This window comes from Neolamprologus brichardi, chromosome 22, assembly GCF_056152115.1.
Source record: "Neolamprologus brichardi isolate AB-2024 chromosome 22, ASM5615211v1, whole genome shotgun sequence".
NCBI lineage: Eukaryota > Metazoa > Chordata > Actinopteri > Cichliformes > Cichlidae > Neolamprologus > Neolamprologus brichardi.
The window spans coordinates 34,968,834-34,991,632 of NC_142124.1; the positions used below are offsets into that span (position 1 = coordinate 34,968,834).

At 42.5% G+C, this 22,799-nt stretch overlaps 1 protein-coding gene across 1 annotated transcript; it reads left to right on the forward strand.

The window, feature by feature from the left end:
- The first annotated feature begins 2,620 nt into the window (after window positions 1-2,620).
- On the forward strand, window positions 2,621-22,308 carry sh3bp5lb (SH3-binding domain protein 5-like, b). The gene is made up of 6 exons (XM_006809004.3): window positions 2,621-2,955; window positions 3,170-3,232; window positions 10,616-10,744; window positions 17,045-17,206; window positions 19,437-19,610; window positions 21,156-22,308. Exons 1-6 carry the CDS (start codon window positions 2,740-2,742, stop codon window positions 21,765-21,767), a joined length of 1,356 nt encoding a protein of 451 aa, XP_006809067.2. The 5' UTR covers window positions 2,621-2,739; the 3' UTR covers window positions 21,768-22,308.
- Window positions 22,309-22,799: the final 491 nt, after the last annotated feature.

Sequence of the window (22,799 nt, forward strand, 5' to 3'; positions counted from 1 at the left end):
AGATGACATTAGTGGTAGCTCCCAGTTTGAAGTAGCAGATGGGATTAACTAGAATTTTGCTAGACCAGGCCATGGACCAGTTGGAAGGTTGATGGATCCCTCCAGCCCGCTTCCCTGAGGAGGATCACTCCTGAGTTTCCTTCAGTGTGTTCACCATAGTGCCAGTTAGTGAGTGTGACTGAATGAAAATGTTAGAGGAGGCATAGATAAAAACACTGTGTAGATATGTGTGTGTATGAGTAAATGAAGTTGATGAGAAGTTAAAATGCACTCCTCATGAGCAAGAATATCATGGTAACGTTTGTCGTTTAATAGTTTCTTTTGCAGTGTTTTGACTGTACAGCATCTTCAGTGAGTCAAAAACAAGAATGAGGTGCACACGTTTGAATTTTCTCTCATCCACACAGTCAAAAGTGTACACACAGGCACCTCTGGATATTGGACAACCCTTCTTGGCAGAATTGGTTGAGTTCTTTAAATTAGTTGGTTTTCTCTCTGCTTTTAAACTTAGCCCACAAATTTTCTATGGGGTCAAGTCTGGGGTTTTGGGAAGGCTTTGTTCTTGATTGGTAGCCTGGGTCCATGTTGATGCAAAACTGACTTCACTATAGAAAGCGATGCTGGTGTTCAGCAGTTTCCAGTTCATGGCAGGATTGAACCTTAGTGGTTCCTGAGTTGCTCTTGAGCATCCAAACTATTTTCTTCTCATCTGAGGATGACAATTTAGGTCTTCTTCCTGATTTTGGCAAAGTGGTGACATACCAGAATAAGTTGTACTTGTGTACAGCAAATTTCCATGTTCTGAGGTAAAGGTGATATTTGACGAAGAGGGCTGTGATGGCCCCAATCTGATCTAAAGGTTTAGGTTTGTTCAGGGAGGATCTGATGATTACGTGGCATATATGAGGGCCCATGAACGGTTTTCGTTCATGTATAATCTGATATTACATTAGATTGGTATTTTTTTCTTTATTCTTAATTTTTCGGCCTTTCCAGACACGCTTTGTCTTATTGGACCCCTGTGTGTTTGAGCTACAATGGAAACAATGGAAAGATTTATAAAAGGATGTACGGTTAAATGACATCTGATTTAACTCCACACAAACACGTGAGTAATAAACATCATGTGTTATAAATATAATGCAGCCCACCATCGGCAGTATTCACTGCAGGTTCTGAACCCGCAGAAGATTGTTAGCCAAGTTACATTTAACCCAGTATTATATCTATGTATGTTAAATATCATGATACAAATGTAATTTTTAAAAAATTACTGCGATTGTGAAAAGAATTAAACCAGGAGGAGGAAGAGTGGGCTGTAGTGGGGTGCCATAGTCGGTGCAATGTGACTGGCTGGGCTAGCGTTAGTCAGGCGCTGGTTTGTACTAGTAATGTGTCGGTTGCGAACGAAATGGCTCTTAGAGCCGGCTCCTTATTGCGAGCCGTGGGGTTTCTTCTTTCTCTCTCTCTCTCGCACTTTTTCCGCTTCACTCCGCACACGAGCCTTGTGCATTGCGCTGGGAAGAGGGGGGAGGGGCAGTAGTTACACTCAATAGCACAGGAACAGAGCGGGAGGGAGAGAGAGAGAGAGCCAGGGACAACAACGTCACATTAGAAAGGTATAGTAATCATCCACTATTTTCATTTGATGACAAAGGATTCAGTTTATTCATGCAGGCCCATATGACAGAGAATGTGCATCTTCTTTTTGTTTTCATATTTTAATTTATATTTAATTGTGTTGTGGTTTGCAATTCAATTTTATTTTATTTATATAGCGCCAAATCACAACAAAAGTCGCCTCAAGGCGCTTCAGTGTTCAGCGCCTTCAGTTTGCAGTGTTTTGTGTTGTTTCACTTTAAATTTGTTTAAAAGGAAAAAGCTGAAAATTTAAATAGTTAAAAGTTGAAATGTGAATAGTTGTTTTTTGTATTATATGATTTATTTATTACATTTTATGTGGAGTGAATAAATAAAAGTATATTTACAGAGGCCCCTAGAGACAAATCACATACAAACTTCAAAACACGTCCGAACTCTGAAGCACGTACAAACCCTGAAGCACGTACAAACTCCAAAACACGTAAAAACTCAGAAGCACGTAAAAAACAAAAGACAACAGAAGTGCTCCAGGATGCTAGGTGCAGTGTTGAGCTTTTGTTACCTACTGGCTACACAAGCCAGCAAGTACCAGCGACCGGATTTGGTGTGTGGTAGTAACAGGTAAATGAACATTTTTTTTTAATTATTTGAATATATATGAGTGCATGTGTATAAATACACAAACAATACATATATGCTTTCAATTGTGTAATTTAAGTGATCTGGGTAGTTCTGTTTTGTTCAGTTAATGCTAGAAATGTGTTTTGTAGTTTGTACGTGCTTTGTCTCTAAGGGCCACCGCATATATTTATATATAAACATATATAAATAAAACCACGTTTTTTTCCCATTAGTAATTCCTTTTGTACATAATTTTATATTGTTGTTAATAATTAATTAATTAAAGCAACAAAACAACCTAAAGAGCCGGTTCGAAGCCAAAAGAGCCGGCTCTTTTTAGTGAGTCGAGCCGAAAAAGCCGGTTCTCTAAAAAGAGCCGGAAATCCCATCACTAGTTTGTACACATACTCAAAATATGAGTACACGCGGGGCGACCTTCCACTGCCCTAAACACTGACACATTATTGTACCGGGAGGTGAAAGAAATATCACAGCAGCCGAACGATTGGGCCGCCCATGGAGCCTGGGACCTCGCGTGAAACTCTGAAGCGTGCAGGAAGCCCCAACCCGGCCGGTCTGCGGGAGGAGACGCCGGGAGAAGAGGCGAAAGGCGGAGACGGCAGAACCACGATGAGAAAGCAAGTGGGAGCGGACTGTGGGGATGATGGAGAGTCTAACAGCCAGATTAAAAATGGAGAGGAATACGAGGAGGAATTGGACCCAAGAATCCAGGTATGTTGCTAAAGAACCGTTTCCCTCCCCGCATTAGCAAATGCGTCATATTTCCCGAGCCAAACAAAACTACGATAAACGCCGACCGGACATGGCAGCGACCTGCTCCTGACACAGACCGACGCCTGGGTCAAGCCCAACCCTGTCTAACAGTATTTCCAGCTGTCTGGTTGTATGCTGCTTTTAAAACGTCGTCTTTCCCGTGTGTTTCCAGGAGGAGCTGGAGCACCTCAACCAAGCTAGCGAAGAGATCAACAAGCTGGAGCTGCAGCTGGATGTGAGGAGGTCACAGTAAACCTGCGGACACCCCAGCCCCTAGTTTTGCGTTTTGTTCATACATTAGGGTAACAAAACCCGAGACCCCATTGCAAAGTAAAAGCGATCTTAAGGTGAATGTGATTTCAACATTACCCAACACTAAAGATATAATATGTCATGAAATAAATGATAAATATGAAGAATACATTTCACTTGAAATCAGCAGTATACATGCTCAAAGAGTCAGTCTGTGGAAACAGGTTTCCATATATTAACACTGTGAAGCACAAGGAAACATTTCATTAGGCTTTTACTCACTAATGTTCCCCGTTCTCTCTCTTTCTTCATCCTGTACTTCAGTCATCTGTTAACTCTTCCCTCAAATCTCTGCAACGTTCATTTTTCCTCAGCTTCCACCATTTACTCCTTGCCTCTGCCTTCACTCGCTTCCACTTCTTGATGACCAAAGTCATCCTGCAGACCAACGTCTGATGCTTCCTAGGTACATTCTCCATCTAGCAATCTTCTCTTTCAGATTGCACCTTCTCCATAGGATGTAGTCCAACGTGTAGTATCCTCATCCTCATAGATCATCCCGTGTTCCTCCCTCGTCTTGAATCATGTGTTCACCGCAGCCATTATTTCCATCCTTTTGGCAAAACCCACTGCCATCTGTCCTCCTGCATTAATCTCCAATCCAACACCTCCTCATCAGTTGTGTTACCTTCATCTACCAGTCCACTCAAGTCTGCTTCAATCACCAATCTCTCAGTCTTGGAGACACGCTCCACCCATTCATCCATCTCACTTCCAAATTCCTTTCTCTTCCAACTGAAATCCAACCTGTTGGGCAAACGCACTGAAAACAGTCAACATCACCCCTGATGTCCAGCTTCACACTCATGATGCTGTCTGACACTCTTCATATCCACAGCACTGTTTTCATGCACTTCCAGACTAACTATCTATATCCACCATAAGAGAGCCGTTTAATCTCTTGTCCCTGCTTCCATCTGCTCTCCTGCACACACACAATATGTGGTGAATAAACTGGTTATAATGCTTTTCTAACCTACTCAAGCACTCAAAGTGCTTTATCCAACATGTCATATTCACACCATTCATACAGGCACTGAAGATCGCTTTTAGAGGACTTTGGTCTCAGTTTCTGTTACTGTAATGCCAAGTATATAGTGAGGGCTGGCTTTACTGTGTTTCTTGAAGCGGGGAACATTTTGGTTCCCTTGGCCAGGACACCCCCTCCAGGATGTTGGCTCTTCAGGAGTACTGAGATCCAAAAGTGGCCAGTGGTATGCTGCTCCCATAGTAATGGCAGCAGCCTGCTGCTATTCTCAGAGCGTTGCTGACTGGCCGGTGCTGGCCCGAGGTTTGGTTTTTGACCCACAGCTAAACCATCACCAACCACCCACCTCAGCATGTATTAACCAGGTCTGAGCTACGGTGTTACAGACCGCTGGTCCCCCAACCTTTGTTATGTAGTCATTATTATATGTAGTAATTATTTCTACATCTGTGTAGGCCAAATAAAAAAACATTAAAATTAAATATCCAGTTTTATGTTTTCAAATTTGTGTAAGGAAATAGAGGCATGTACTGTACACGCTTCATTATGAAGAGTGCACTACGCCTCGCTTAAAGATAAAAAGTCAGAACAGCGTAACAATTATAATACTGCTTGAAATGGCTAATGATGAATGGAAAATATAAAAACCCAAATCAGATCTGTTTTTGCTTTCACTGGGACAAATTCTGACTGTCCTCACACAAACACACCTGCTGCTGCCTCTATTGTGACTGTCTTCCTCCACTGCTCTTTGAGCATTGTTTGTCTGTCTGTCAGTCAAGGCCGAGCAGCTGCTGTGTACTGGTTGGACCTGAAAGTTGACGTTTCATTTGTTTAAAAACTTTATTTACCACTGGGATCACTAAGGTCAAAGTGAGCGAGAGCTACTGCAGCAGAGAGAGAGATGTGTTATTCACAGGGCGTGAAGGTGAGTGAAGAAGGTTGGCTTACTGGTTTGCAGGACGGAGCGAGGAAAGAGGGCAGGGTGGTTCTCAGGGTGAGTGGCTGAGTGATGCAATGAGTGGAGTAGGATGTCCGACCTGTCTGCTCCTTTTCCAGAGTGGAGGTATGTGGTAGCGAATAGGAGGCCAGGCAGGTGAGATCCGTAGTACTCCAGGAGGCCAAAAGGTAAGGGCAGCAGCAACTGACAGGTATGTTGCAGGCAAGCAGAGAGTGAGTGAGGATGACCAGCATCAGAGGAAGTTGGTTCCTAACAGAGCTTAGCCAATGAGGATCCAAGTGTGCAAACTGGAAACGCAGAGAGCGCGATGTGCTGGACTGCACCGGCTTGATTTGTGACACGAAAAGTGGGTTGACTGCATGACTGCACAGCATCGGGAGCGACCCGAGTCTGACAGCTGATCACTGAGTCCATCTCATATGGACCTATGAGCAGCCAGGTTTCTGGTTACCTGAGTGAGAATCAGAATACTTTATTAATGCCTGCAGAAATGACGTGGTCACAGTTGCTCCAAAACAGTAAGAAAAGTAACTGAATTAAGTAATAACATGTATTAAAAAGTGAAAAAACAAACAAAATAAATGTAATGTATACAAATAGCACAATTAGAAATAATCTAGTATATTATACAAATTAAATGCATATGGCTTCTGCTGCACTCAGCCGGACGCCAGTGCAAGAACTGTAACAATGGACTGACACGAGAGAATTTACGACTGTGGGTTAAAAGCCTCGGTGCAGCATTTTGGACCACATGAAGATGATTTAAAGAAAACTTTGACAGACAGGAGAAGAAAACAATAATCTAATCAGGAGGAGATGGAGGCACGAACGAGTGTCTCCATTTCACCTCTGGAGACAATAGTCCTGAGTTTAACAATATTTCTTAAATGAAAAAAAAGCAGCGGGTCACAGACTTGATACGAGCATCAAAAAACAGAAAATGATCAAAAATTAATTTGATCATTTTCAAATTAAAATAAATTTTACCGTGGATGAGAACGGAGCCAGATGTTGTCTAATATGGGGCCTAATACTCTCTGGAGCAAGAATTGATTTCCTCCGTCTTTAAGGGTTATGTCTCACTGATGCTGCTGATGCTGATGTGACTACCCAGCACGCCATGCAGTGGGCGGGAGGTAACATCACCGTCTCAGAGTCCAACTCCATCCCCAGGATATTACCGGCCTTGTCCATCCCTTTATTGAGATTTGTGGCTGACGCTCGTCGAGTGCTACGTTTGCTTCAGGCATAGGTGGCACATGTTGCAACATACTGATGTCCTTCTCCAACATGTCCCTCCAGAAACGGCGTCTGAGGAGACTTATGGTTCTGCTCACCCCGAGGTGGACTTCAAAGCTTGAAGAAAAACAGCTTAGATGTACAGGCAGGCGAGGTGGGTGGTCTGAGCCAAGTAAAGCCGAACAAACACCTATGGGGACATAGCGGTGGCCAGGGGGACCGGAGCCCAGATCAGTGGTCAATTTGCAGGCCTTTTCGGATTGTCTCCTCCAAATCCAACATGTACGCCCAAAACTACAGGTGGGCAGGCTGCACAGGACAGGAAGTGAGAAAGTGTCCCGAGTGACCATAGTAAAAATGGCCCCTCAAGCCTACAATGCCTGATCTGAATGTGTTCAGGCTCTGAAGGAGAGGGCAAGGAATTAGGAGCTGAGTGAAGGAGAATATATTACCATGGGCTCAAAGCTGGCCTTGGCGCATGCTCGAGGGGTCGTGTAATTTTTTTTGGCTTCCCTCTGATATTTTTTTTTATCCGCTGTAAAGCGCTTTGTAACAGATTTAAAAGTGCTGTATAAATACATTTTACTTACTCTCTTTTTAAAGATTGTAAATTCTGAGAGAGAAGGACACCACGGTTCGTCACGGGACATTAACTGATCAATCATCCGGTCATTCACAGCTTGAAGAAAAACAGCGGAGACATTTATTTGGGCCAACCTGGTTTGGCTGCCACAGTCCGGACCTCGACCACAAATCCTGCTGCGTTACATAGGCGGAGATTTAATCATTTCCTTGTGGAAGTTTGCTCAGACATGAGTGAAAGTCCTCTTCAACTCATTCTGAAAACATCATTTGGGTCAGAACGTAAAAAAGACTTCAGTCCACGCCAGCGCTGTTCCCCCCAGTAAGCTAACCACACACGAAGCTTTGTGGTGTCATTGGGGAAGGAGGGCGACCGAAAGCTAACAAGCATTGTAGCAGCAAGCCCCTACACTGTGAATGGTTCCAGTGAGGGGGAAACGGCCCAAAACACGGCTGTGACCCCACGACTGTCGCATTACCATCCCTCTTTTACCCTCTTATTCTCTTCTGGACACTTCTTTCTTTCTTTCTTGATATGAAAAGAAGTTACACGTAGCCTAGGTCAGCCAAACTAGAACTAGAGAAAAGTCATTTTATAATTCAGTGTGTGTGCTAGGGGTGGGTTTTGATTATCGATTTTCTGATTAAAATTGGTTTTAGCTTGAATAATGTGATATCAATTCATTAAAACCCTGAATTGATTTTTAAATATAAATTCATTTTGCCAGAATCTCGGGTTAAACTTCACAAAAGTTTGACAACCAGCAAACAGTTAAAACAGTAAATGAGAGCAGTCCACAGATTCTGCACAAACACAAAGCGCGGACAGGCTGCTGCATCAGAATCAGTGAGCTGTCGGCTTTCTCACGGCGGCACGTACACGGACTCGCCATCGGGGCTGAAAGCCGACAGCTCGCTGATTCTGAAGCTGCAGTTTTGTCTCTCCAAACAAAGTTGACTGAACAGCAAAAGAAGATCCAAACTACGCTTCACGTTTCGTTTCACATCGTCATGAACTCACTCTGACTTTTGCTGTTTTGCTCCCAGCAGGATAAAATCACACGTCATGCACAGCTCTCTCTCTCTCTGTACTTCAAGAACAGTTTCCCATCTCAAATCTCTGTTTTCTGCATTATTCACATGTTTATTATGCACAAGTCTACTGTTATGCACAGCGCTGACGGCTGCTGTTCTTTTCTTTTTAAATTTAACTTACTTCCGACAAGAAAGCCTAATTTCTGCTGGTCTGTTTTTAAAATGATGCAAAATTGCAAAGCTCTCAGCTGTGTCTCTAATCAAACCTCTGTACCTTTGCTCTGCGTCACTTCAGCAGCATCAGGTAACGTTCAGATGTTGATTCATGGTTTTCTTCTGTTCTACTGCAGAGTAGTATTAAGGTTATCTGCTATAAGAAGACAGGACACGAAAATCTCCTTCATGTTTTTCTGTTTGATCCTCAGTTACTTTGACACAAAGGCCTCTGCTGTGACGCTCACACCTTTGATTAAGTCTCACAAGTGTCAGCTTTCTTTTTATAGATATAAAAATATGGATATGTGCTGATAAGTGATCAGAATTATAATATTTCTGTCTGAGGCAAAGTTTCCCTGATTCAAATGGAGTCGATCGAATCGTGGATCGAATCTAATTGATTGTAGAAGTCAGTAACGATACCCAGCCCTAGTGTGTGCGTGACGGTGTGTGTTAGGGTTGTAAAGACTTTTCTCTCAGGCTTTGACTCTGTCACAGCAAGTCAGATTGGACGCCATCAGTGAGAGTGCACTGCTGCTTTTGCTTTCTGCTTAGTTCATTTTAAATTCTTGCCTTTAAAAGCATCATTTGCACACCGTGTTTCATCAAAACGAGACTTGTCTTATTTGCTGTGAAGAAAGCATCAAACTGGGTTATGTCAGTTCTGCTGTCAATCACATGGGTAGTATTGCATTAGCAGGTTTATGAACAGTGTTCACAACCCTTTATGTTCAATAAGTTTCTAAACTTTTCATGATTGCTGTGCAGCCAGTCTGTGCTCTGTCTTTATCTGCAAACACTGTGCCTCTTTATCCTGTAGTTGATCTTTCTATGACGAGCACACACTCACTGCTCAAACTGCTCTCAGAGTGTCGAAGAAACTAATATCAATCTGTAGATCCATGCAGGCCTTTTGCAGTGATTCAGTGGTGACTTTGAATCTGCGTAAACACAGAAATCCATTTCAGGACTCCCAGTTTAAAAAACAGGTTAGCCAACCCTAAGCAACAGATGATGCATTGTTTAAGCAATGTTTTAATTGTTTGAAATTTGCAAAAAGAACAGTCACACAGTTTAACACGGACAATAGAGGAGAGACCACAGTGGCATTGTTACACATACAGAGAGATCAAACTGCCCACACAGTCTGTGCTTATTTAAATGAGTGAATAAACAAAGATAACTAGCAAAATAGCCTTTGACCTTAAAACACAAGAAGGTCAAATTAAGTGTCCTTGATAGAAATCTTTGTGTAGCTGTAAACCATGCACAGTGTAAATCAGTAGTAATGAGACTGACCTCTAACAGCACTGAGAACAGTGCTGACCAGCCAGACGCAGGTGTTTGACCGTCTCGAGACAGCTTCCTGTCAGAGCCCTTATATAAACCAGCTGACTGCTGAGGCATCGCAGTACACCACCACAACAGGAATAGCACATCACTGGCCACTTATGGATCTTCTGTTTGTCTCATATTTTGCATATTTGTCACATTTACTTAGATGGTTGTTGCAAGGGTGAAGAAAAGATTGAAGATCGGGGGACAGAAGTCTTGCATGGCTGAGTGGCTGAAACTCCACACACCCTTTGCACACCATAGCGATTGTAACATTCATTTGAAACCGTTTTGCCTCCCTCGTTTTCTCTTGTAGTAATTTTGTACGTTTTTCGTCCCGTAGGCATAATTTTAATCTCCAGCTGTGTTCTGTGATCACTGCTTGATTAAACACTAATTAACATTTAAATTTGTGCTAAAATGAATCCTGCTATGATCACTGCTGCTTGTTTTTTCATAAGAAACTAGAAATTCTCTTATTTTAAGGTAGGAAAAGCTCTACTAAGGAACCTGTCCGACCACATATTTCTTTTTGCTTCCACGGTGTCTTAATCTGAATTCTGTGAGTGCAGATGCTGAAATATTCCAGTGACCTATCCAAAGAAAATATGAGCATAGCAGAAGTACATTTAAATGCTCATGGTTCAAAAGCCTCTCTGACCATTATCTGTGAGGTGTTACGTGTACGCTAGCTGCTATGTTATGTTTCTAAACTGAGGTTTTTAGTAAAGTGGTGTTTGTTTAAGCGATATATTGAATGTCAATCACAGAACTTAGAATGTAGGTCACCAATGTAACAATAAACCCTTTTCCTTCTCTGGTGCTTAACCTACTCACAGTGTTTGTACACTTGACTCCTGTCTTCCTGTCACAGCCTCAGATGCCACAGTGAGTCGTGTCGAGACTCCCGGGGTGTAATGTGCAATCTTATGCGTGTGCTCCCTCAGGACGCCAGGTCGAGCTACAGGAGGATCCTGACCGATTCTGCCAGGAAGCTCAATGCCCAGGGCTCGCAGCTCGGTGCGTGCATTGACAAAGCAAGGCCTTATTATGAAGCTCGCAGACTTGCCAAAGAGGTATGTGTTTCTACTGCTCACAGGTCAACAGAGTGAGGTATCAGTTAGCAGTTTATTAGAGCTGAGCACAAAATATGGTAAATGGTTCTTATAAAGCGCTTTATACAACTAATTCATTCACCCAATCACACGAGCACTTTTCTAAACTGTTTACTGCTTACTGTCTAACATTCACACACGTTCACACTCTGATGAATGCATCAGAGAGCAGCATGGGGTTAGTATCTCTCCCAAGGATATTTGGCATGCAGACTGGTGGAGCCTGGGATTGAACCGCCAACCTTCCAGTTAGTAGCTTACCTGCTCTACCACCTGAGCTGGGCAAGATATTCAAAAGGTGTGTACAGGTTACCCAATCTGGGACTGGGTTGCTGAGGCTTGGAGTTCAAGAGGTGGTTGGGCTGGTTAGGCTTTAGGCCATGGGGGCTTGCACGATCTGATATCCTCGTGTTGGTGTTGTTCCCAGATCATCATACTAAAGGTTGTTCCAGGATCAACATTGCAAGTGACCAATCAGAATGTTGTGATGTCATACTTTTGCGACTTCAGGAAAAACCGGCGTAAAACAAAAAACTGTACTTAAGCTGCGAGAAACCGCCTTTGTCCGCCGATCAACGGACCCTAACCCTAACCCTTTAATAAATGCTAAGCATTCCTTGCAACATTGGAATTTCATAAATGCACGAATGGGTTGGTGCGCAAAAGAATAACGTCACAATAATGTGATTGGTCACTTGCAATGTTGAACCTGGAACAACATTTTCATGATGATCTGGGAACAACACCAACACGACGATATCAGATCATCCTGGGGGCTCAGTGAAGAAGAGCTACAACCACCTACCCGCAGGATGGTGAAGGACACTGCCAGTCCAGGTCCCAGCTGAGAAACAGGCTGTAGGAACAGGTTGGGGAAATGCAGCTGTAGATAGAGTTCGATGCTTTATTTCTTCAAAGAGATAATTGTGCGTCAGTGTATGAAACATTTTCGACTGCTAGAGAAGCTCACCTCCTTTTACTGGTGTCATATCTTTAGCTATTGTATGTTGGCAGTTAGCAGCTGATGTTCTTAGGTGAGGTACCCAGCAGCATGTCAGTGTGGTGAAGGGCCATGGTTCCCAAGTTGTGTCAGTTTCAGTCCCAGTCATGGCTGAAGGCATATCTGAGACAAGGCAATGTGTGAGGAGGACCTTCCTTCATCTACAGCGACATGCAGTGTGATGGGCTTTCTGCAGCTTAACACAAGAACAAACGGCTGTGGCAGAATATATCACATGACGTCCTGTAAATGGTGATTCTTGATTAGTATGTATGTGACAGGGAATGGAAAGGTTGAGCCGTCTAAGTCTTAATAGAGAGTATGACAGTTTCATGGTGTGGAGTGTGGTAGATGGTGTGTTTGGCTGTATGTGACGAATGAAATATCAATTTTTACACAGAATTAACAACAGTAACATGAGCACATCTGTTTTATTTGGTTGCTCAGAAGACATGCTGAAGTGTGGACCTCTTCACTTATCCTTATCAGGGTCATGGGGGGCACGAGCAAGAGGCAGGGTACAGCCTGACAGGTTATCAGGCTGTTGCAGGGCTAACACAGACACACAGACATTCACACCTATGGGTAATTAAGAATGATCAACCAACCTAACTACCCTGATTGCATGTCTCTGGCCTGTGGGAGGAAGCCGGAGTACACAGAGAAAGGCCACAGGGAGATGAGTCCAACCAGGACCTTGCTGTGAGGCACACACCACTGTACTGCTCTTTAGCAAACCCAGATGATCAGCTGTAAGTTTGGTTAAAAAAAAGCCGTCACAGTGACAGCAACAGATGGCAGCGCTAGGTGAACAGAAATGATGGCGACAGACCATGGACTGTCTCCATCATTGAAAAAGCCACTGTCAGGGACTCGGCACACCTTACAAGGTGAACACATGACAGTAACATTCATCAGGAACAAGGTGATGCACTGTCCTCACTGCTGTTCTGCATAGACTTTAAACCCCTAAGCCAGCTGTTTGAAGTTGAGTGACCATCAGCCACCTCCTGTAAATGGAGGACATCAGGCTGTATGCCACGAGTGAACTCACTGATCCACCTCAACAGGATCTACAAGGACATGGGAAGTCGTTTGGACTGGATGTCTAAAACTGACCGGTTGAGTTCTAATGGGGCAGCTTTCCCATAAAGCAGAGCAGCTGCAGGCACCTGTGTGTTGCACAGGCCATCATGAAAAAGATGCATGAATGTCAGTAACAGCCAAATATCTGCATAAGACATGAGCTGAGACAAAGCAGATTGGTAGGAATATGATGAAGTCATCAATGCATGTGAGTTTGCAAGAAAAGCACAAATACTTTGTTACTGTACAAATACTTTGTTACTGCACAAATACTTTGTTACTGCACAAATACTTTGTTACTGCACAAATACTTTGTTACTGTACTCAAGTAGAACTCTGTACCCGAGTACAGTTTTTTTCTGAAACTTTTTACTTTTACTCCCTTTTTTAAACAAATACCTGTACTTTTTACTCCTTTTGGTTCAGGTGTATCATTTACAGTAGAATGTAGCTAGTGCTATGGAAGAGGAGGAAGCATGACAGGAGTGATGTCTCTGAAGTGTCAGTTCAACAAACATCAGCAAACATACAAACTGTTTGTGCGCAGTGTGTTGATAGCTGCTGTATTTCCAAGGAGAGAGAAGAGCGTGAGAACTTTGAGATGGAGAAAGATGTAAGAAAAGACAGGAGGGGACGCAGAGAGGTTAGATTTAAAGGCAGGCCAGCTCAGTAAAGCCTAAATTTAAAACGTACATGTATTTTTAATCTCATATTGGACATTACTTCAAAACAAACCAGGTTATACTAACTTTTAATCAAATGTTGCATGGAAATACTCTGTACTCTGTATGGGTTAAAGACGTTAGCTTCTCACACTGCAGTGAAGTTATTGTAAAGCTGGTGGTGCACAGTGTCAGTGGTCAGTCTTGGTTTTACATCAAGTGTAGCAGACTGATTTACAATGATGATGGTTGGATTAACTCACTGAATTCTGACGTTATACCAACTGTCTCCAGTCTAATATAAAGACATTGTACAGCATAATGTCAGTGTAGGGATGGAAATCAGTGAAGATCGCTGTAAAAGATCTGCTTACATCGTTGTGTACATCCACAATCCTGTACACTAAATCTGCTGAAGCTCATGTTAGAAATGATTTTGAGTTGTGATTTTTGTCCCCGTGCTGAGACACAGATGTTAGGGTTCCCCCACCTGCCCACTGTAACCCCTGACTGTGCTGATTTTACTGTTTAGCTCAGGAGGTGAAGTCACCCTCTACAGTGTAGGCAACTACAGCTGCCACAAACGATTATTCTGATAGTCGACTAGTCACCGATTATTTTTGCGATTAGTCGACTAATCAGATCATCATCCATTGGACGTAAAACTACAGCTTATTGCACCAGCAGCATCTGCTCTTATATAACTATCATTAGCTTACAGCTTGAAGTGTTTAAGGTATGTGCTAACTAAAAATAAAGACAAGATGATAGTTTATTAAATTTTAATGAAATTTGCAGATTGTGTCGGTGAAGTTTAATAAACTCCTTGCTATCTAAAATATAACAGGACACCGGAGTAAATTCTCGAGCATCTCACACTTCTGATAATCAGCTGTCTGCTTGACGTTTATTCAGCTGTGTAAAAACTATAACTTTAATCTCAGCCAAACCGATTTACTCAGGAACAAATAAAATACTGAAAAAAGCCAAACAATAACATTTTTAAGTTATCTAAGTGACTTAAGTATGTTTAACCTGAGTAGCGAAAGACGGCGGTGGGTTTGAAAACGATTAGCGGGAGTCCGGTGTTCTCACGGCTCTAGTTAGCCTAGCCCCCGGCTAGCTATCGAGCTAGTGGCTAACAGACATCTACGAAAACGTCAGAGCGCTTTTGAAAATATGTGGTGTCTTGATAAACTGAGCAGATATTTGAGGTTTACACAGCTACATTCTCGCCTGAAAATGTGTTAAACGTTTATTTTGTGACCCAGAAAGAATAATAAGAGTAATATTAAAACTAACTAGCTGCCGCCATTGTTGGAAACTGAGCTGGGCTGCGCTATGAATTCTGGGACACAGCTTCTTCTTCTTCTTCGGGGTTTAACGGCAGCTGGCATCCTTGTACATGCAGTGCTGCCATCTTCTGTCTCAGTCCGTTATTACACTCTTAAATCCTACTACTTATTCCTGCGTCTTTTGTGATCTTACAAAGCTTCAAACGACGCGTCGACTATTAAATCAGTCGTCGATGATTTTGATAGTCGACGTAATCGTGACTAGTCGACTAATCGTGGCAGCCCTATAGGCAACACAATGTTTTTTCAAATGATCCTTCACCGCATGTGTCCTACGGCAGATTAAAACTCAGTACTTTAGAATTTCTATTCCAAAATGTGTATTCTCATGTACTAATATTATTTTATTATCATATTAATGTAGCACAAGGTTCAGGTACCTTTGTGTAAAACCAGTTTTCAACAAGCTACTTTTTACTTCCTTTGAGTACATTTCAGAGCCTGTTCTTTCTCAGTTTTACTTGAGTAAAAAAGTTGCTTCAGTACTTTTATTGGAGTATTTTTCAACACAGGCATCTGTACTTGTACTTAAGAAAAGAAGTCTGTACTTTTGCCACCTCTGCTTAAAAGTAATCAGATACCCAGCTGGAAAAATACACACAGGAGGAGACAGATCCCACAGTGAGGTACCAAGAACGACTCACTGAGGTCTCCACTGAGGTCTCCACTGAAGTCCAGCATCCTGAGATCTGCTATGGAGGACGAGGATTAGTGAGTGTCAGAAACACAATTCAGCATTAAGCTCAGAACATCTATAAATAAAACAGGAAAATGGCCCCAGAGATGAGCTGCTTCCTTGTGCAGCTGAAGACAGATGGTGAGGAAGTATCCCAGACCAGCCCCTACATTGGATTTACCATCGACACATGGAGGAAGTGGCTGACATCAAGAAATCCAGTTTTGTGGTACAGTGGTCCCTCGTCTATCGCAGGAGTTACGTTAGCCAACTTTATTTTTTACAATTATTACAGATGTTTTAAGGCTGTAAAACCCCTCAATACACACTTTATACACTTTTCTCAGACAGGCATGAAGATTTTCACACTTTTCATTCTTTTGTTTAAACTCTCAAAGTTCAAACCTTTGTAGAAGTTCAGTATTACAGAAGGAAACCAAAGGAACCCGCAAGTGACGACGTCTCGTCGACATTGTTGTGTTTGTCGGGGAGAAAACTTACAAACATACAGTGCAGCTCTGTCACACAGCTAGCGATGGAAGATTTATGTCAATGTGACAAGCTGAACGCATCCTGTACTGTACAGGAGACACGGCATGAGATTTATTGACAATGGTCTACAGCCAATCAGGATGCAGAACACAATGCGCTGTAAAAAAAAAAAAAAAGGTGAACCGTGTTATAGTGAGGGGTCACTGTAATCATACTGTAATCAAACCTCACACTAAGAAAATAATCAGCTCTTCCCGCGTGATAAAAATGAGATCTTAGGCCTGAGGAATATTTGGAAGTTTCTTTTCAACCAGAAATCTGTTATTTGAAGTTGATTGTCAGATTGAGCTCTCAGTGGTTCTGTGACGTTTTAAAGATTTCTCTTTTCACCCCAAAGTCCACTAAGACAGAAGAAACTTTGTTTACAGTGGTAGCTACAAACATACGATGGTGACTATGTCTTTTTCAGCATTAATTTGGATTCTGAGCTGTGGAGCTCTGCGCGTCTACTGGGAATCTATGGATGGAAGTTAGATTCATGTCCAGCGCTCCACATCAAGCTGCAGCGTGGAAACCACAACACAGAGTTACAGAGCGGGGTCACTGAGCGCAGAGTTTACTGCACACTGTGGACCCTGCAGAGTTTTCAGTTGTTACTTTTTTTTAAGTTTTACTTTTTAGTTTTCAAAAACAGAAATAAAAAAGGATCATTATGGATGTTGCCAAAATATGTGCAGCAAGGTAGGCAGAGAGTACATAACAGAAAAAATAAGTAATTTGAGAATATTTTTTAACCCTACAGAGTAAAGCTCTTTAAACTGTTGTGGTATCTGAAATTCATAAATATCAATTTATGTAACCAGAGTCTCTAAGTTAATAATATGGAAAAAATCAAATCATAGCTCTAATGCTGAAAAGACTATCTCTGTGCATGTATGTTCGAACATGCATCTACTTCTGTGTTTTAATAGCTGCTATCTATTCCTTTAGGCCCAACAGGAGACCCAGAAGGCAGCTCTGAGATATGAGAGGGCTGTGTCCATGCACACTGCTGCCAGAGAGATGGTGTACGTGGCAGAGCAAGGCCTTTTGGCTGACAAGAACACCATGGACCCAACCTGGCAGGAGATGCTTAACCATGCCACCGCCAAGGTACACACTGCTGCCTCTTGCTGATGGTAGTGTTGGGTGGCAGAGCAGGTCAGCCACTAATCAGAAGGTCAGTGGTTCGATCCCAGGCTGCCTCCTGGCTGCATGCCAAATGTCCTTGGGCAAGACACTTCACCCGTTGCCTACTGGTGGTGGTCAGAGGGCCCGGTGGCACCAGTGTCCGGCAGCCTCGCCTCTGTCAGTGCGCCCCAGGGTGGCTGTGGCTACAATGTAGCTGCCATCACCAGTGTGTGGATGACTGAATGTGTAAAGCGCTTTGGGGTCCATAGGGACTAGAAAAGCGCTATACAAATGCAGGCCATTTACCATGTTGTTCTGCTGTTTATACAATTAAAATCAGTGCGCTATAAATAATTCTTTCTGAACTAAAGGTCAACAAAAATAAATCTCCAATACAGGACCCTTCCCAAGGGACTAGAAACCGTACTACATTACTACATCACTATATTATTACATCACTACAGACCAAAACAGCAGTTCAGGGAGCTGAGACTGTGGCTGCATCACTATTTCCACTTATATGAAAAAGTTCAGGTGGTTGTTTGTCTGTTCTTCTTTATAACAAACAAATACACAATCATTAATGGTTACAAATATATCTGTGTTTTGTCTCATTTCCGATTAAATAAAATTGAATGACATATTTTAGTGACTGACGCTGGGGACTGTGCTGTTCTTGTGCTTTTAGATTTGACAGCTGCGTTTGATACAGTGGATTATGCCATTTTATTCTCTCGTTTGGAGCCCTGGGTGGGCATTAGGGGCACAGCACTGGTTCAGGTCCTACTTGGCGGGGCGAACTTTCTGTGTCAGCCCCGCTGACTATGTGTCGTCCTCCCCTCTTGTGTGGTGTCCCACAGGGCTCAGTTCTAGGCCCCCTCCTCTTCTCTTTATATCTGCTTCTGTTCTGAGAAAGCACAGCATTCCTTTCCACTTTTATGCTGATGACTGTCAGATCTATGTCCCTCTAAAGAAAAAAGGCAGATACCTTACACAGCCATTACTTCAGTGTCTCGATGACATTAAGGCTTGGATGTCTGTTAACTTTTTAAAATTCAATGATAAAAAGACAGAGGTGATGGTTTTTGGTAGCCCCACTGAGACCCCCCATGTGTATGTAGATTCCCTGGCACAGTATGTTAAGCCAACTGTCACAAACCTGGGGGTCAAAGTGTGATCTGAAGTTTGATAATCAGATAAAAGCAGTGGTAAAATCTAGCTTCTTTCACCTCAGGCAGCTGCAAAAATAAAGCCAATTCTTTCACTTTGAGACAGTGATCCACGCCTTTGTTAGCACTCGGCTGGATTACTGTAATGACCTTTATATTGGGGTCAGCACATCATACATTACTCGTCTACAGAGGAGCCAAAATGCCGCAGCTCGTCTTTTAACTGGCACTCGAAAGTTTGAGCACATTTCCCCTGTTTTAGCTTCACGTCACTGGCTGCCCGTTTCTTTTAGGATTCATTTTAAAATTATTTTATTTACTTTTAAATCTCTCCATGGCCTCGCCCATCTCATCTCTCTGAGCTGCTACAGCCTTATACACCCACCCGCTCTCTCAGGTCAGCTGATCAGCTGCTCCTGCATGTACCCAGGACTGGGCGTAAACTTAGAGGAGATCGTGCTTTTGCTGTAGCAGCTCCAAAACTGTGGAACGAGCTTCCTTTAGAGATTAGACAGGCCAGTTCTTTATCTGTTTTTAAGTCACTCTTGAAAACCCACCTTTTTACCCTGGCCTTTGACACCACGTGAGATGTTGGTTTTTATTTCAGTTGTTTTTAGGTGATTCGATGCTGTTTTATCTTGTTTTTGTTTTAATATAGGGCCGTTTTTAATTTTATGTTTGATGTGTTTTATTTATTTATTTTGCTGTTTTCTGTTATTCTATTGTTTTAACTTATTTTCTGTACAGCACTTTGTTCCTGTGCTGGGTATTTTAAAGTGCTTTATAAATAAAATTGGATTGGAAATAAAGGCTTCCAGATTATTTACATTTACATGCTTTTTCTGACTAAAGTTTTAATTTAATGGTGGCTGAATATTTACATACAAACCATTTTAATCTTATTAGTCAAATCTTTTATAACTGTGACAACTGAAAATGAAGCACGTCTGCTTATATCAGTGCCAACCTGGGATCTGGGCAGAAGTTAAAGTGTGATCTAAGTGTCAGCGTTCCTGCTCTTATCATGGTTTTTGTCCTGTCAGGTGAATGAGGCAGAGGAGGAGCGCCTTCGCAGTGAGCGAGAGCACCAGCGAGTCACCCAACTGTGCCAGGATGCTGAAGCTCGAGTCCAGACTCTGCAGAAAGCCCTGAAGAAAGTCATTCTCAAGTCCAAGCCTTACTTTGAACTCAAGGCTCAGTTCAATCACATTTTGGAGGTATGTACCATCATTAATTTAAAAATATCCTTTGAGTTATTCATTAGTCATGAATTTGCCTGTCAGCTGTAAAACACTTTATCAAGGCAGACAAGAAATGTTATTGCAGTTACTCCAAAAAGCTCTGTGTCAGTCTGAGCATTGCATGATTTTGCATTGCAAATTTCCCTTTTCAGTTAAACACAAACAGATAATACTCGCTGTTGTAGAAGCAGCAAATCCTTTATCTGAACGTGGTTGCCGTACACATTTCATTAGAAGAGCTAGCGGTTCCTCACCCCGAGTCCTTGCAGTTAAAAATCAGAACTGTTTAAAATCAAGTGCCCACAACAGTATCAGAATGCAGTTTGCAGTTATTTATGTATTGTCTGTAAAAGTTGTCTGTGTGAGGCATACTAACCCCATGCTGCTCTCTGACGCCATCGGAGTATGAATGTGTGTGAACATTGGATAGGAAGCACTTAGAAACAGCGTGGGAAAAAGTGCTTTTGCAAGTGGGTGAATGTACAAGTTGTGTAAAGCATTTGAGTGCTCAAAGTAGAAAAGAGCTACATAAGAACCACTTGATTTACCATGTGTGCTATACTTTTCACATCTTAAGCCAGTTCATTGTGTAGCTGTTTGTCTACGTGTAAAACCCTGAAAGTAGTAAATTCGTATAACGACGTCCTTTCTGTTTGGTCCACTGCACCCAGGCGGTCACAAAATTAATTACAGTGTAAAATAGAGGTGGGAATCACCACACATCCCTCGATACGATATTATCACAATACTTAACGCACGATACGATATTATTGCAATTTTTAAAAATATTTTGTGATATTCAGATTCTGTACATAAAGGTAAACTTTATCAATATTCATTTTCTCTAATATCAAAGTCTCACACTCAGTCTTTCTCTCATTTCAGTTTGATTGTTGACAAACTGAACGGTTTGTATTACAGTCTAGTCCAACTTAACTGAATCAACCATCTGGTACAATTATAGCTATTCTGAACTATGCAGTTTATGAAAACTATGCAGCCCCTTCAGCAACTGAAGAATTTGAAAGTAAATTAAAACAAAATATAATTTTACATTAAATAAAAAAGTTTTAAACTTAATTAAAATAAAACATGTCTTAAATTAAAATAAGTAAACTGTCATGTTTATTAAACACATTTGGACAGTGAAGGAATGTCAGGATTCTTGCTCAGAAAAAGGATCAACATGCTCTGAAGTCAGAGCACAAAAACCTTTTTGTAACAAAGTATCGATTTCTGCTGTCCCTGTATCCATACATTATTAGCAAACAAAATATCACCATGCTACACAGTATCCATTTTTCCCCCCACCCCTAGTGTAAAATATCACTGACAAAAGTGAAGAGTGAATTTCTTTATGCTGGACAATAAAATGACTAACTAATGATAAGGCTTGCATTCATGGTATAAGAAGCTGCATTTATGTAATATTCCTTGTTTTAACCGAGGTGTGGTTAATTGGAGTGTAGAGATGTTTAAATGCGTCAGCGTGAGCCTAACTTGCTGTGACCTTTTTTGCAGGAGCATAAGGCTAAAGTCGTACAGCTAGAGGAGCAAGTGGCAAAAGTAAAAATGCGTTACTCCGTGGCCCTGCGCAACCTGGAGCAGATCAGTGAGCAGATCCATGCACAGAGGGGGCGAACCAGAGCCAGCAGGGGGCATCCTGCCCTCTGTGGGGGTCGGAGCTCCCCTGTAGGTGCTGAAGCTGAGGTCAGAACTGCCGCTGGAATCCATGACAGTAGCTCTGTGGGAGTCGACACTATCGAGAGCGATTGGGCAGATGGTGAGAAAACCAGACTGTGGGTAGAGCGCCACCGAGAGAGCGGCTGGGGCCAGAGGGAGCAACCGGGGACAGAGCAGGTCGGCTCAGACTGCATGTCGGTTATCAGCCTTCAAACCATCGCCTCCGACCTGGAAAAGTGTGACTCGGTGGAGCATTTGGGCGACCTGAGTGATGCTGGGAGTGTCCTGGGTGAAGAGTGGGACCACTACAGCAAGTCCAATGACAAGCCCGTCAGCCAGATGGTGACTGAAGGGCCTCAGCAGGAGCTGGTTCACCAGGAGAAAGGAGCTGTTAATAAAGAGAAACAGGAGAGTTTTGTTAAGCAGCACCACAGAAGTGTTAGTCTATGATCTCAAGCAGGAGGAGGAACGTTGTGATGGTGATGATCGTGGTGATTAGGCTGAGGGATCATAGAAGAACTGAGAGGTGCCAAACAAGCTGACAAGAAGCCGCTGACAGTGACTGACAAAGTTAGGAATAGGTGGGTGGATTAACAGGTACATCAGCTGCACACTAATGAATGTTTGTGTGACAACATTAATCCAGTGGAGCAGCCCTGCACAGCGCACTGATCCAATCTGCTGCTCAACAGCTGATTGTAAAGTACAAACAGGCTTTTAACAACAGTTTAAACACATACTTGTGTTTCATTTGTGCACCTGGTTTTGGCATTTCCTGTGTTAGCATGCTATCAGCTTGTATTTGCTTCAAGGATGGTCTGAAGCACCTGTTATACTTTCTGCATTTACAAGTTTGCGAGGGTGCCTTTGGGTCTGGGTAACATAAATTTGTGCCATCAGAGGATGAATGCAAGGCTTTGTAAAGACATACGCATATGTACCCTCCAATTTGACCACTCTACAATGATTATGCTGCAAGGGGGAAAAGCTGTACATGCATCTTCCAAGTGCACTCCAAGCAGACCAGGAAATAATCATAACAACTTGCCTGTGGTGAGTATGGTCTTTAGGAGCAATAAGAGTGAATTCACTCTGCAAACTTTCCTGATGTAGGAACATGCAGAGTGTGACGAGAAACATGAGCAGTTGGGTTGGACACAAACTGGCAGCATGAACCAACCCATCTGGAAAACTGTGATAATCATCAATTCTGTGGACACAAAACTGCACTGTCTGTGGGAGATAAAATAAGTCTGTAACTGATTTCAGCTACTCCCTTATTCACAGTGGTCACCATAGCAGGCAGTGCTAAATATTTGAGTTTACAGATTTGTATCATCTCACGAGACTCAACGGGAATCTTTCACTGTTTTTGAAGTGCTGCCAAATTAGAGCAACATCAACCACACTGGAGCGAGCAGTGGTTTCAGGGTAAAGAGGCACACTGTAGGGTGCAGTCAGGCTCAGCTTTCCATTAAAATA